At 25.7% G+C, this 16,716-nt stretch overlaps 1 protein-coding gene across 4 annotated transcripts in view; it reads right to left on the reverse strand.

The window, feature by feature from the left end:
• Positions 1-16,716, reverse strand: part of LOC107455989 (regulator of G protein signaling 2) — a 177,294-nt gene that overhangs the window by 23,123 nt on the left and 137,455 nt on the right. Inside the window, exon 1 of one of the 4 annotated variants that reach the window (XM_087154239.1) lies at positions 15,484-15,771. The exons of the other annotated variants lie outside the window; for them this stretch is intronic. Coding sequence (XP_087010365.1) covers positions 15,484-15,504 — 21 coding nt within the window. The 5' untranslated portion in view covers positions 15,505-15,771. Of the gene's footprint in view, positions 1-15,483; positions 15,772-16,716 lie in introns of those variants that run through there. 4 annotated transcript variants of the gene reach the window in all.

Genomic DNA, 16,716 nt, shown 5'->3' on the forward strand with positions numbered 1-16,716 from the left:
ATTTATGCATCGAAGAATGTAAAAAATTGCATTTTTAACCCTCACAGTTGTTATTATGTGATGCATTAAAATGGAATTATGCGTGGGGTTCAGGAAACTTAGAATAGGATTTTATCCCGAAAACTATAATCCTATTTTGATTTTCATGTCGAGAAAAAGTAATATGTAGGGAATACAGAAAAATATATTTCAGGAATTTGTGTTCGTTAAATTAAAGCAAGAATAAAATGGGGTTCGTCGACCTCTGTTTTTTATTTACTTGTTGGTTATTTTTTTTTTGAACAGTGATTGAGCAGTGCCTTAAATAACAAATTATATATTTCCAATTTGAAGAATTTGTTAAAACTTGCCAGAGGAAATAATTTTTCAAAAAATTTCAATGCATTTCAAAATACCCACTATATTTCAATTGTTATTTATATTTCAATTGTAAACAAGTTGTTGCCAGTTCATAAAAGATTATCACTTCATAGTTTTTGGACATAATAATATTAATAGAGAATTTATTACTACAGCTGGTGCTTTTTTTTCGATTGGAAAATCTGATATCAGCCCACCATTTTACTTAACATTTTATTATTAGACCTACGTATTTTATAATCCTTTAGCAAGAAAATTGTTTAATCAGTCTACAGACATACATTTAAGACTATTTGTGGCTAAACATATATTTTTATAACAATTTAAATGAAATTAGTCAAGTTTAAGAAAATAATTAGTTGAAAACTTTTGTATCCTTTTATATTTAATTAATGATCAAACAATTTGAATCAACAATTCCATAAATATGCAATTTTTCTAATTGTAATTTTCTTTTTGTTTTAACATTAATGCTTTATATTTTTGACTAAATAAAATAAATTCGTCTAGATGAATTTAAAAAAAAAAGACTAGACTTCATATTTATAGAAAACTGCGTAGGATTCATAACTCGTAATGCCTCATTATCATATTATTCATAAATTTTCATGAACATACAATAAGTTCATACAATGAATGATGAAACAACTTTTGCAAACTTATTAATGAAAGATTAAATTATGGTATCTAGTGAATTAATACAAAATTTAATAGTTACAAACATTTTAATTGCATGAAATATATTCTTCAAAGGCATTGTATAAATGAGTCAACGATTTGCAAACTTCTAAGTCATTCGCTAAAAATTTAATATCGTATTTTTTGATTTTGTAAACCATTTTTTTTTCTCTCCAGAAATTTGAATACCCTACCATATTGTTATTTTACCTGAATTTTCTTTCTCCGTGCAGTCTTCCAAAAACATAAAGGTAACTTCTTTCTCATCTGAGTGTAAATAATTGTTTTCAGAAATGTAATCAAATACATTCTAGTTATTTCAATGCTTGTTCAGATAAAATCACGCTTAATTAAAAAAAAAAAGAGAACATAATTAACGATAACAAATAATGCTTAGACTTAAAGTAGACACTCGGTCGCTAAGCAACCCAAGAATTATAACTTTCTTTCCACTTAAAAACTTAACGAGACCTCTGCAAGGATTATTTTTAACTCCATAAGTGTCTTTTCCAATTACTCCAAGTCAGCAAAGATGAAACTGAGGTTATCAGACAGCGTGGTACCATCCTAACCACAAAATCATTGGGCGTGTCCCCAGCATGGAACTACGCCTACAGTACTAACGTTCTCTAACATCATCGTTTGATAAGATTCTGATAGCTGATGTCCAATTTTGACTCAGAGCATCGATAAATTTTCTTGAAGATCGAGAGGACAAAGAGGTTCTTTAAGAGGACTACGTGACAGTTTACATGCCCAGCTTAGTCGGAGTGCTTTTAAAGTTTATTCTTTTTAAAGACATTAACAGCTCAAGCTTTGATTATTACTAGATAGTACGGGTTTTCAAAGTATATAAATTATGAATGTTTTTTTTTATGAACTATTAAAAACAGAAACCACTGAGCCGTAAAATTTTATACTCTTTTTTAAAACTCAGGAGATATTGAATTTTTATTGTTTATTTTTTCGTCTTTTGAACTATTTTATTTGCTGGAGACAATGCACCAAAATAATTAATAAATTATAAAAATTCAAGAAAACATTAATAAAGATATTTTAGAGAATTTTAATTTAATAGCTAAACAAGTTATTTTTGTTTTTAATACACACGTTTAACTATTAAGGATCTAAGACTTTTGTAATTTTATTACGAATGTTGTTACATATGCTACTTTTTTTTAAATAAATAAATAAAAAACAGAAGTGCAGATTTAGTTCTGTTATGACATAACTTTGATTATTTTAACTTATGATTTTTGACTTATTTTCATTAATTTTTACTTAAAAGTTTAACAAGTTGTCGTTAGAGACAACCACCACACCTTTCTTTTTATGATTTCAAACTTTTTTCATAACCAAAATTATAATACGATCATTTGTATTTTCGTATTTTGAGAAATTGAATACTATTCTAGTAACAATACTATATTTGAAAACTAACTAAAATTTTCGTCTTTTAAAACCGACCAATCAAAAACATGAATTTCGATCGAAGTTCTTTTTGTTGCCTCTGGTGTAAAATCATGAAAATTAATGTAATTACAAATTCTACTTTTTATTTACACTACTGCAATAATTCAAAGTCTAGTCTGCAGTCTTTATTTTATATTTTTCAAGTAATTTAAAAAAAAAAAAAGAAGAATCTACCTCTCACTATAATATTTTAGACATTCATAATGATTATTATATTCAAACCTTCCGCAAAAACATTTTTCGATTGTGTATTTCACATGCGAATACAGATGTTAAAAATATTTTACGTCAGTCAATAAAATTGTCTCACATAGGGTGCGGTCCAGCCTAATATTTTTTTAAGGTCTGATTCTAAAAATGTTCTGTACACAAAGACATCCTAATTATATTTTTAAAGTCTGCAAGAGATGTTTTTTTTTATTAAAACGGCTGATGAAGTTTATTATATTAAATCCATACCACCGTTTATCTATTGTAACCTTGACTGTTGAAAGTACGGACTAGATATTGGCTGGCCATTGCATCAGAAATTATTCCCTTTAGCTACATAAGCCAGCCAAAAACAACTTTTCAAGAAAATAGGAATTTCACAATTTAGAATTTTCGGTTGATATATTTTATTGCAAGAAAGAGAAATAAATTAAAAGTCTCTACTTTTAAAACTTTTCCCATTAGACAACTTTAATTCCACCCAAACATGGAAGCAGAAATCATCGGCGTCCCACCGAATTTCGTCACTGCAAGTTGACAGGCTACCTTTTCCTTTCTGATTTCGTTCGACCTTCACCAGTCGACGCCAAGCAGTCTGGAAGTTTTAGAAAGTTCGAAAAAAAGAAAGATTACTTAGAAAAATAAATTCAAAATGGATACGCGATATGGTTGAATGGGCAAAGTGGCTATAAAAATAAACGTATTCTATCTTGAGACCATTTCTTTTTTCGACAGAAGACAGGCCTACTTAATCTTAGCAGTTTGGCATATAACTAGATGAATGAGTCAACTGAGGCATTACACAGTCAAAGAAGCCGCCTGTCACTACAGAACGAGGCATTGCACTAATTATGTGTGCATTGGCTTAGGTACTTATAACCCGTTAGCTTGTCACCTTCCGAAAAAGATACAGATTTCGTTGGAACTGAATCAACTCGATTTATTTAATCCTTACATTAAGTCTTACTCAGAATGATTTTAGTGGTTTCAACTGTATTGCACCAGAAATCATAAGAATAAATCAATATAAAAAGTCACGAGAAAATATGTACATTACATAATGATAAATAAAACATCAATATATTTTAATGGTTGAAATAATCTTTAAGTAAGAAAATAAGCTTTTAAAATTTTTGTTTTAAAATATAAAAAATTTATTTGTTTTATTTTAAATTATTTCTGCTTTGAGTTCTAGTTTTGTTCTGTGTTTTTGATAAGTCGTACATTTTAGTTGGCGAACTCAAATATGAATACTTTTGTACTTCCTGTTTGACACAGAATCTTGAAACATAAGGCTGTTTCTGAAAGTTTCTGTAGTCGTATTAAGTAACGCTTTTTTGCGATTAATTGAATGAATTTGCCGAAGTTACTTACAACTGTTAGGTCAAGCTTAGCTTACCTTTAGCCAGCGCCTTTCATGTTTATCCTGAACATCGCGCAAAGAAATTCCGAAAATGGCACTCAGTTTTAATAAATTTAAAAACGATTGCGGTTTAACTTTTTAATATTTAAAAATGCCGCATTATTTGGACTCATAAAAATTTTGCTAAAAATGGATTTTGACAATTTTTATCAAGGTGGAAAAATTCCATCAAATTGGCGATTTTTTAAAAAAGGTTAATAATTTTTAAAATATTTTAGTTATTTGTTCGCTTTAAAGATCAAATACTTCTCTACGGCAAGATAGCATATAAAGCTTAGCATTTATAGCTTAGATTTAAGCCAAACGCACTTAAACTGTGACTGTTGTTTTTTTTTTCTTGGCGAAAGAGCTTGGAAAAATCTTGTTAAACAATACCCCGTATAGATTGCAGTAAATCTTTAAAAAGTCTTTAGGATATATATTTATAATTAAAATGTAAAAGATCTTATTGAAAATAATTTATTTGTAACCTCTAAAGTTGTTGAAATGGAAAAAGAAGCTTAAAAGCTTCAACCTTTAAGGCCGATTCAGAGACAGTTTCATTATTTAGAGTGCTGCAAAAACACTCTAAAGAAGGTACGGTTACGACGATGTCATGGAGACAGAGAGACGACAGCGCCAAATATTCGATTAGATTTAATGGAACCTAAATTAAGACTAATGAATGTCGACTTTAGGCGTCATTGAATGAGTTCTAAATTAAGTTCATGATTTGACTTAAAAAGGAATTCGTAGTTACCCGGGGTTACACGCATTGGTGTCTAGAAATTTCGAGTAGCATTACAATTCTTTATTAAGTGATAAAAAAGTTATATTTTGTCGTAAACAAATGTCATAAACATAAATATTTCTACGTTGTTTCATGTTTATGCAAAAGACCTTTATATTGATTTATTTTCATTTGGAAAATTTGTATTTGTCGTTTTCTTATAAATGCGTAAGCGTACGCAAATAGTGCTATTTCTGATTGATGCGAATGAATAAAAGTTGTAAGTTAAGTAAAACAGCAAATAAAATTTAAATGAACTAAAAGACAAAGTAGTAATACTGTTAACAATAAATTAATAAGAAATAAAGATCTTTTCTTTCATTCTGAGGTATAATAAATAAAAAGATTTTTTTGATGAAAAAATTCATTTTGTTTTTATTAGTTGAAGTTTCCTTGAAATTCAAAGAAGTTACCTCAATGACATTAAGATAATTATTTCCCTTCTCTATGATTTAAATAACATTAAATTATAATCTTTGAAAAAAAAAATAGTTATTGAAATTTTAAACTTAACTGCACAGCAAGTATTGAAGGTTAGATAATTTAAATCTCGATATTTAAAAAATATTTCGAATATAACATTAATGTCATAAAAACACAGTTGGTAAAGAACTAAAAAAATCTGGACAATTTAAAATTATGTAAGATTTCAAGGAAAAAAGTATTATTTCTAACGTGTTTCTAAAATATTTGCTAAATAAACATAAATTTAGCAATTAAAAAAACCTCCTACTTTTACATATAACGTTTGATAAAATTTAAAAGGAAGTAATGCTTAATAATACAATGTAGAAAAAAAACATGGAGCTTTTGAAGAATCTTGCATAAAAATACTTTTTCTGAACTATTATATTAATAAGAAAAATTTGCAATAAAAAAGTATTATTTGTACCACGTCACTAAAATATTTGCTAAATAAACATAAACGTAGTAATTTAGCAAACTTCTTACTATTATATATGACATTATCAACCACGCTATAGTATTACGGTTAATAAAATATAAAAGAAAGTAATACGCTAAAATAACTTATGTAGAAAAAGAAATAACTTAGAGCTTAAGAAGAGCCTTGCATGGAAATATTTATTCTGAACTAATATATTAATAAGAAAAACTTACAGGGTGAGGATTATTTTGAGAAGCTTCACATCGTATAAAGCAGAAATAAGAAAGCTTTTAATATTTTTATACACTTGCAGCAAAGTACTTTAGTGTGGTAAGTTTTTTTTAAATCTTATCATGTGTTAATTAATTAAATTTAAACCGGCTTTGTATAGACAACACAAATAAAAGTATTAATAAACAATGCTTTTGCATTATTAAGCAAACAAAAAAGGAAAATATGAAATAAGAACAGGATTAATTTCCAAACATAGATCAAAAATTCGTAACTATGTAATGATGAATTTGTTCTGATGTCATATTAGGAATGCATTTCCGGGTTTTGTGTTTAAATACGCATTTCGCGAACATTATGCTCAATAAATCATAAAATAATGATTGAAGTCATTTCTTTATTGTGATAAGAAATAAATCAGAATATCGATAAAACGAAAAAAATAATTTAGATAATTTCAAGAATTTGCTAGAAATAAAAGTTCGATTCTTCTTATTTATTATTTTCCTTTTAAGAATAATAAAAGGTTTAAATTGTTTTGATTTAAAATGATATTTTTTTGCAAATTATCAGAACTCATCACAAAATTTATTCATCATCATTAGCATAATTAGTAAATAAAGTTAACCTTCGAGATACTTGAGATAAAGAACATTGAAAAACAAATTCTTAATATTTTCATAAGCTCACAATATTAGTTGACTAGCAGATAAATACATAGTCTTTTTTATTATTTTTATTTATTAATTTGCATTTTAAAATAATAAAAGTTTAAATAATTTTTTATTTAAAATTATACTTTTTTTTAAAATTAGTAAATCTTTATTTGAATTTAATCATAATACGTTCAAGAGGCCTGCAAAAGGATATTGAAAAATAATTTGCTATCAAATTAATATGTAAATTTTGATTAATTTTGATCATTATTTTACTATTAAAAAATATAGTTTAAAAGTATTTTTTTAAATTAAAAATTCCATATGAGATTTAATCATGTTAAATTTCATAAATGCAATTGTCATTGAAAGAACATTTAAAGAATTACTTTTAATTAATTCTTAATTAATTATTTTATTAATTATATTTAATTAATTTAATTAGTTCTTGGTTTGTTTTCATACAAATATAGTTATTTCGAATGACAGCTTTCAAAATAGTCATCTGAAATAATAAACAAATGTAATTATTTTTATTTATTAATTTGCATTTTAAAATAATAAAAGCTTAAATCATTTTTTATTTAAAATTACACTTTTTTTTAAAATTAGTAAATCTTTATTTGAATTTAATCATAATACGTTCAAGAGGCCTGCAAAAGGATATTGAAAAATAATTTGCTATCAAATTAATATGTAAATTTTGATTAATTTTGATCATTATTTTACTATTAAAAAATATAGTTTAAAAGTATTTTTTTAAATTAAAAATTCCATATGAGATTTAATCATGTTAAATTTCATAAATGCAATTGTCATTGAAAGAACATTTAAAGAATTACTTTTAATTAATTCTTAATTAATTATTTTATTAATTATATTTAATTAATTTAATTAGTTCTTGGTTTGTTTTCATACAAATATAGTTATTTCGAATGACAGCTTTCAAAATAGTCATCTGAAATAATAAACAAATGTAATTAATTACAACAGCGATAAAATACCATTTTAATTATCAACAAATGTAATTACCAATTTATTGCTTGACTTCAAATATAGCTATATTTGAAGTCTAGCAATAAATTGATAATTCGTCGGTTTAAGTAAATAAATGTTCTCTGGGAAAATCATTTTCTTCATCCAACTGAATTGAATAAATTTTCTAATTTATGAAAATATTTAATTAGGAAAAATATATGCTTTCAGCTCATTACAATCAAAACCATTTAAGGAAAAAAGGATTTTATTAAGTTTAATTTAAAATTTACTACACTCATTACTTCATTAAATGTAATTTTAAAATAGAAAAATTTTTTGCACTTAACTCGCGTTCAGAAACAATAGGTAATAAATAATAACTTAATCTTCAGCTTCTCAGTTATTTCAATTTGTTACGTGTAATTAGTTTCAAATGACTCAAATTTAACTAGGATTTGCAAAAAGATGAAAAAAGGCTTACAACTTAAAAATGTCTATGTCAATATAAATCATGATTCTGGAAACGTGACTAAAATGTTAAAACCTAATTTTATTTTATTACTGAACTAGAAACAAAGGCCCATGGCGTGATACTGAAGGTTTATTGTAACATGATAATTCATAGTTTTATAACATAATAAGACAACTTTTTTGTTATAAATTCCATTGTATCGAAGTTACTATTACTTCTTTTTAGTATGTTGACACGTGAATATAACAAGCACGTGAATATAACAATACAAAGGGTGCCTTTTATGAAAAAATCGAAAATGTGCCACGTATTATATATTGAATAGTTTTTTTAACGAAGAATTGTTTTTTTTTGTTAGATTTAAAATTTTTTATTTCATATAATTTAAAAAGCGAATTTATTACATTAAACCTTATTTAAATATAGTTTGAAACTAGGCAATTTTTTTATAAATCCTCAATTAACGTTTTGAATTTTTTTAAACTTTTGAAACCAATTTAGTAAGTGGAATTTATTTTAAGTAAGAAATCTTTTCAAATACATACAATTAATCGTAACTGTCAAAATATATAAACTATAAGTAATTCAAATGTTGTACTGGTCTTTATTATTAATCTAGATAATGTAAAATAGTATTCGTTAAAATGCGCATAAAACACAAAAGTGTTAAACGAAAGTATAATAAAAATATTTGATTGTTGCAGTCAATTAAAATTGAGCTAGTTTCAAAAATCCAAATGCCATGAAATATTAATTGTGTTTAAATGAACTGAACTATACAAACATTACAATTAAACTAAGTAATTGATTCCGAGTAGCTAAAACGGCTTACATAAAAGCATTAAAGTTTATGAAACAAAAAGATAAACGCTACAATATCTATATAGAATTTTTGTTTTAACTTATATTGTTAGAGCAATTTAAACTAAATTTTAATATTAAGTCATTATGGATTAAGTAAATTTCAAATAAATAAAAACTATTTACTATATTTAGAACCTGGTAATTTCGAGTAAGCAATTGACAAAGATAGCTTTTTTTTAAAAATAAGCTATTGAAATAATTAATGGTTTTCTTAGTTATTTCGTATATTATAAAAGCTAATTAGTTCAGATAATATAATATATTCTTATTTTTTCAGTAAATTATTTCAAACTATTAATTTCTTTTATAGTCTAACTTTAAAACGTCTTCCACTTTACCAATTCCGCATACAGCGACCTACTTTAAATAAGAAATCAGTACTTGCTTAAAAAGAAACTGAATATTTTACAAGGGGCCGTAAAATCTACCATTTTAGCGTCCTCCTCTACTAAATATAGGTCAATGATATCTTTAACCAGGATTCAACACAGTAGGAAAGTGGAAAGCATTTAAAGTTTTTATATTAGATCGATTATAAAGGAATATATAAAATATAGGTTAAGAGGGTATAGCGAGGGGTGCAGGATCGTTTTCTCTCCGTATCCACCCCTCGTAAAAAAAACTCCAGTGAGAACGATTTTTTGCTGAATAGGATGGGGAAGAAAGAAAAGAAAGATTCTGAAGAAAATAGAAGAATTAAAAGTCTTCACCCAGAAGACTTAAATCTCAAGAACGTCAGAGACGACCTTCTTTGGAAGAAAACCGTTATGTTGTAAGTCGAGGATGAAATGTCAACTACTGATTAGATAGGTTTGGTGTTGCCACTTCGTAGAACGTAACTATCATAAAAAAATTGCGTGTAAACCTGGGAATAAGCTTTCTTTAGAAAAGTATGGAAAAGAAGCGTGCTTTGACCTAGAAATGTTTTTGTGCACGTAACTTTCTCTTCTGTTCCCCCCTGAAGACGTTATAAAGAAAACTGTGTCGCTATAAATATATTTCGTTCTTCTCTCCCCCATCCCCTACAAGTGTTTCAGATGCTAACTTTGTTGTCAAGTAGCTGTAAGCAATTAGACAAGGAAACAAAAAACAATGGAAAATAAATTTTTTATTTAGTTGCATTGTGAAAAAATTACAGATGACATTACGGTATTAAGTACCGGCACTTTGGGTGCATATTCCATAAAATCCATTTTTATCGTACCTAATATACTGTAATTTTTACAGTATATTTGTTTAATTAGATAGATACAGTGATTTTACTGTAACTATTACTGTGAAATTATTTACAGCATATCAGATTTTTTGTCCGTAACATGTTCCAATAAAAACGAATTTTACGGTACCCTAAATGAATTTTACGGTGAAGTTTTATCATAATATAATTCAGACTTTTTTACAGTGTAGATTTTATTTTTTTGATTTAATGTAGAACATACCACGCCAAAAATAAACGACTATTAATTTCGAAGGGGCAATCGATTTTTCACAATAAATACAATTTCTTGTGAAAAATCGATAACGTGATGCTAACAAAAAGTTTAAGATTTAAGCATTTTTAGTGCCAGTATTGTTTCTAGATCGTCATTAACGATGATCCCAGATCGTTTCCAATAAATACATCAAAATAATTATAATGCTATGCTAAAAAATTAAAACGATTATATTAACTTATTTTAACATTACTATATAGAGTCATTTCTAAATGTCAAGGCGAAGATTTGAGATTTAATGTATAAGACATTAAACAGCAAATTCCTATAATCGAAAAAATACACCTTATCTAATCATCAACTAGAGAACAGAATGATTTTGACATATCCATGCTAAAGGAAGCAATAAGAAAATAGATTCGTGATAAAATGTGCTTATAAATCACGCAAAGGATAGATACATATGTCACGATACTATGAAGGAAAGTACCTCAAGAAAATAAGGGTTGAAATAGTATTATTACTGCCATGATCTGTTTTCTTTTATCGATAAACTAATTGATACATTTTTAATGCACATAGAAAGTCACGAAAAGACAAAAAATACTCGATGGATAGTTTCTACAATTACAAGTAACCCAAACGATAAAAATCTTATGGAAATTGATTATTTTATCGATCGAAAATATTGAAGGTCAGGTAAAAGAGTAGGAGTTTTCTTTTTAAAGAAAAAGTATTGCAGGTAAATTAAGGGTGCAATTGGTTAAAAATATTAAGATTTTATTGTTCAAATTTATATAGTTTAAAATGATGTATGTCTTTTTTATAGCTTATAACTCAAAAGAAATAATTTCGATCGTCATTAAATTAGATGAAAAAATAATTAAAAATTTTCATTTTTCGTGAAGTTATATTTGAATAAAATATTTTATCATTGTCAAAAAATTATCATAATTTAATAATTTTGAGTGTTTTTATAACAATAAAATCAAGTAGTTAAATTCGAATGAGAGGCTTAAAACAAAAGTAATTCAAATCAAGCATTTGCTTCTCGAAATTCTGTTATAATTTTTTTTTGTGTTGATACACCTGGTATTAAAAGACAACATTATTTAATTCAACTCAAAGATTAAACATTAAGTTGATAAGACAATCAAGTATTGATGGATTTATTATAAATGAATTAAATTTCGTGTATAGAGTAATGCCATCGCTAATGGATCAAGATGTGTCATAAACAAGCATATAACTAATACTTCATATAAATATTTAACCACAAAGTTAGTTAAAAACGTTGAAATCTCAAAAAAAAAAAAAAAAAAAAAAAATTGAAGTTCTATTTAAAATTTTGCTCTATACTCGATGGTATTAAAGCATTTTCTTTTGCTTAAATTGATAATATTATCTCGAAAAATATTTTTTATTATAAAAATATTTAATTATAAATATTTTTAATTATAAATATTTTTATTTATAAATATTTTTAATTAAAACATTATAATTAAAAAATATAAGAAACATATTCAGATTATAAACTAGTTCTATAGAGTCTGAAAAGGAGCAGAAATAGTTTTCAATTCATATAAGAAATAGGTTAAAAAATATGCTATTTCAATGATTGAATCACATTCTAATTTATTTTAAGGTATTTAGTAACGAATTTTTTAGAGATTGAAGTGAGGCAAAGATTTTAAATTTCAATAAACAATTTTATGCATATGAAGATATTTAGAACATTTTTTAATTCAAACATGATCTTTCAAATATTTTTTATTACTAACTAATTTGGCAGAGATTGCCAAATAAATAAATAAATAAATAAAATAAACTTCAATGAGCAATTTATTTTATGAAAAATTGAAAAGCTAAAAACCACTGCAACTTCAAGGTATGAAATAATATTTCAACCAGTTTACATAATTACAATTACAAATGTAAATGAAAGAACAAAAAACTCTTTTACACTTTTACTTAGTAGTAAATTTAAAAATATTTATAGTAATAACAATGTAAGATTTCATAAATAAATGCCATGTTCTTGACAAGGAAAACTTTAATAATATACAATGCTTGTTTAATTACTTAACAATAAATTTTTGAAAAAGTCGAGAACCCTTTTTGTCTAACTCAAAGTGAAAGACATAAAATAAGTTTTAGTGGAAAAACAATTACAGTTCCATGAATAACCGAGAAAGAAGTCATAAAACTGTTGCATAACACGTTTCACCTAATAACTATGCATAATTCAGAAGTAAAAAGAAACCTTCGAGTCGTTTGAGAATTAAATTACAGTTATATAACAGTAACTAGAGATTTAAAACGTCTATTAAATATAATAAGCATAATGAAACTTTTATTACAAGTGTGAAGGGGTTACACGTGCAAAGAAATTCACGTGCCTTTCTATAAGTTAAAAAATTACAACTCATCTTGTTTCTTTGTTTTCTTTTATAACAACAGAGTAGAGAGTTACGAAATTCATACAAATTGTGAATAATCAATATTGAAGATGACAACTGATAAATGATCAATGAAGTTTCTGGATCACATTTACATATGAAGTTTCATTAATTCAAGTATCATTACTTTCAAGTTTAACTGATTTATAAAATGATTAAGCAATATTCAGTTGTCATAAAAGTCCTAAAACTGTTGCATAGCAAGCTTCACCTAATAACTATTTCTTGTATTGCATAATTCAGAAGTAAAAAGAAACCTTCGAGTAATTATAAATTAAATTATTGAGTTATAAAAGAGTAACTAGAGATTTAGAACGTCTATTAAATATAATAAGCATAATGAAACTTTTATTATAAGTGTGAAGGGGTTAAACGTGCAAAGAAATTCACGTGCCTTTCTTTAAGTAAAAAAATTACAACTCATCTTGTTTCTTTGTTTTCTTTTATAACAACAGAGTAGAGAGTTACGAAATTCATACAAATTGTGAATAATCAATATTGAAGATGACAACTGATAAATGATCAATGAAGTTTCTGAGTGACATTTACATATAAAGTTTTATTAATTCAAGTCTTATTACTTTCAAGTTTAACTGATTCATAAAATGATTAAGCGAAATTCAGTACTTATCATTTACTTATCATCATAAACTGCCAAAAATAATGCAAACAAATTTAAAAGTAAAAAAAGAAATTTTATTAACTGAATAAATTTTTCAGAAGATAAAATAATTGTTTTCGCACTGAAAAAAAATATACGGTGAAAACTTCTAGAATGTGATAAAAATTTACCTTGTTTCTGGCTCTATAGGAGCATCGCAAAGAGCGATAATTTTTAACGAAGCAATTTGCTTATGATTTTGATAAAATTAACTAGAAATATGGTTTTATTACCTGTTATAAAATTTGGTAAATGTGAAAATTTTATCAAGATATCTTAGGGCAAGGCATAAAAACCATTTATTCTGTTAAATTTACTTTTCACTCTTGTGTTTTTTACTAAATTTGTGGTAATAAAAACTAATATATTTAAGAACCAGAACTTCCTGTAAACCGTTACCATATGAACGAAAAAATTGCCAAATAAATGGTTTAAATACAGTTGTTTGATATCATTAACCATTTTTTTTTCAAAAAATCAGAAATGTCATTACCATACAACACGGTAATTTTACCAACATATTTTTTCTCCGAACGAAATCGGAATTTGCACACTTTTAGCATTTGATTTCTAACTTCAATATATAAAATGCAATGTATAAACCATTAAAAATGGAAAAGGTATCTTATGAACGAAATAAATTTAATCTTACCGTTTTGAAAACATATAATTGTTTTCGTAACCACCTTATACGCAAAAGTATATTTTACTTTATTAAAAAAATATTTACATATATTAGCAAAGCTTGTTTCATTTATAATTTTGTTTACATCTCGTAAGGTACACAAGTTTAGGATAAATATTTTTTTTAATGTAACATTTTCTTGAATTTTCCTATTAAATTATTTTTTTGCTCAATAACATTTTATCAAAATACAAAAATAAATTTATTAATTCTTAACTTCATTCAAGCAATAAAATTATACAATTTTGAAGAGAAATAATACGTATATTACGTGAATTACGTATATTAATTAACTATCATAAAATAAATGTTAGTCATGCTGAATGTCAACATTTCTCTGTGTATTAAAATATTTTGGATAAACATGAAAGCTGCTTTGAGAATGCTGCTGACATTTACAGAGGATTGTCGACATTTATTTATTTGGTATTTCACAGAAATTAATGGTAATTTAATTAATCGTTTTTAACTACTTTTTTCTTAGAAAATTTACTGGAGTTCATTTTTAAGTAGTGCTTTAAAATTTGTATGTGGTAGCTTTTTCGATTTAAAAAAGGATTAAAATAATAAATAAAGAAAAAAAACTGCGTACCTTTATGTAGTTAAGTTTTAATAATAAAATTATTTGTAAACACAATTGAGAATTAAAAGTAATAAAATAGTTAAAAGTTGTATACTGAACTGATTTAAGTAATTTAATGTTAAACATTTAATGTATTTAAACAGTTAAACTATTAGCTTTAAATTTTAAAAGAACTAACTTCTTACATTTTAATAGTGCAAACATTAAGGAATCACCCAATAACTATAGTCAACACAGGAAAACATGAAATACTAAATTATCACAGCACAAAATATAGATTTCACTGCAAACTTAACAATATTAAAAAATTAGATATGTTTCATAAATATCTGTCATATTTTTATGCGATTTAGGATTAAGATTCTATTATATTAATCAAAATAGAAGAAATTTTATTTTTAAAATAAAGAACAAAATGTTTTAAAATAGTAATTTTTATTAAAAAAATATTAATAAAGAAAGAGAAATTTTTAGAACAAAATGATTGAAGAATGTTTCTACAAATCACAAATTAGTATAAATTTTAATTTCAAAATAAAGAACAAAAATGAATAAAATATTTTAAAATGACACATTTCAATTAAGATTACAGTAAAAATCGTTTTTTAAATTGATAATCGTTAAGTATATTTTCAAAAATAAGTTTAAAATTTTTTTCTCACCACAATAAAAAACTGCAACATAATGTCACTGACAAGTGACGATCTCTTCAGTGAGGACTCCAGCGTGATTTTAAAATGACACGATGCTTAGAAAAATTCTTGTTCCGCAGACGAGAACTCTACAGCGTTCCTCAAACGAAACTGTCTCAAAAATCAGTGAAGTCGAGAGCGGTTAGTTTTTGGATAAAAGGCCACTTTCATCTGGCAACAAACAGCGTGTGTGACGTCAAAAAAGGGGCGGGACCTTGAAGATCGAGGGATGCGCAGTTTATCGAATCTCACCATCACTTCGACTTGGATTAGAATGCACGAATTTTTATTATTTTCATTTTAGGTAAGTAATTTTTTTTTAAGACGTCATCCTGACAGCAGGTGGTACACCAATATAGTCTCTAATAGGTGTGCTGAATCACAATATGAACAGGGAAAAACAAAATCTGATTTAGAGGTAGATCGCCTCCTTGCAATTTTAACATTCTTTATTTTTTTGTTGTTGTTGGAAAAAAATATTCCCTAAGAAACAGTATATGCTTTAAAAAGAAAGTTTAGCGAAAACAAAATGAAATAAATAGTGAATTTGAATTTAAAGTGCTTTGCAGGGCAAAACTAATGCTCGGGTGTAGGCTGATTACGTTTTACATTTAATAATAAGAAAAAGGTTTGGTATTTTGTCATAAAACAAAAATTGCAATTAAATCATATTTTGGATATTTCGTTCAACATTTAAACCAAGTTTAGATAGTTGAACTCTAGTACAAAAAAATGTTTCATTGTTTTCTTTAAGGAAATTACATATTGATTTATTTAGCTTCATTCTGAAAGTTTAGATAGTTGAACTCTAGTACAAAAAAATGTTTCATTGTTTTCTTTAAGGAAATTACATATTGATTTATTTAGCTTCATTCTGAAACTAAACGAGCAAATTTCAATGGCTTATCTACAGTTAATTATTTAAGGAGACTGTAAAAATATGGAATATTTCATTATCGTCATATAATAATTAGAATTATCAGTGAATTAGTAATATAAGTAACTATTTTATTGTGGTTGATTACTCTTTTTTCATTTACGTTTTCTTAAAAGAAAGCATTAAATGAAAATGATTAAAGATAATTGAGGCAAGTTAACAAAAAAATGGAGATCCATTTTGTTTCCAGATCAGATTTTGGTAATTGAAAAATTTACATTATTATTATTGCTAATTTAAAAGAATGATCCTTTTAAAGACGTTAC

This window comes from Parasteatoda tepidariorum, chromosome 10 (assembly GCF_982258835.1).
Source record: "Parasteatoda tepidariorum strain Cologne lab strain chromosome 10, Ptep-v5.0, whole genome shotgun sequence".
NCBI classification, from domain to species: domain Eukaryota; kingdom Metazoa; phylum Arthropoda; class Arachnida; order Araneae; family Theridiidae; genus Parasteatoda; species Parasteatoda tepidariorum.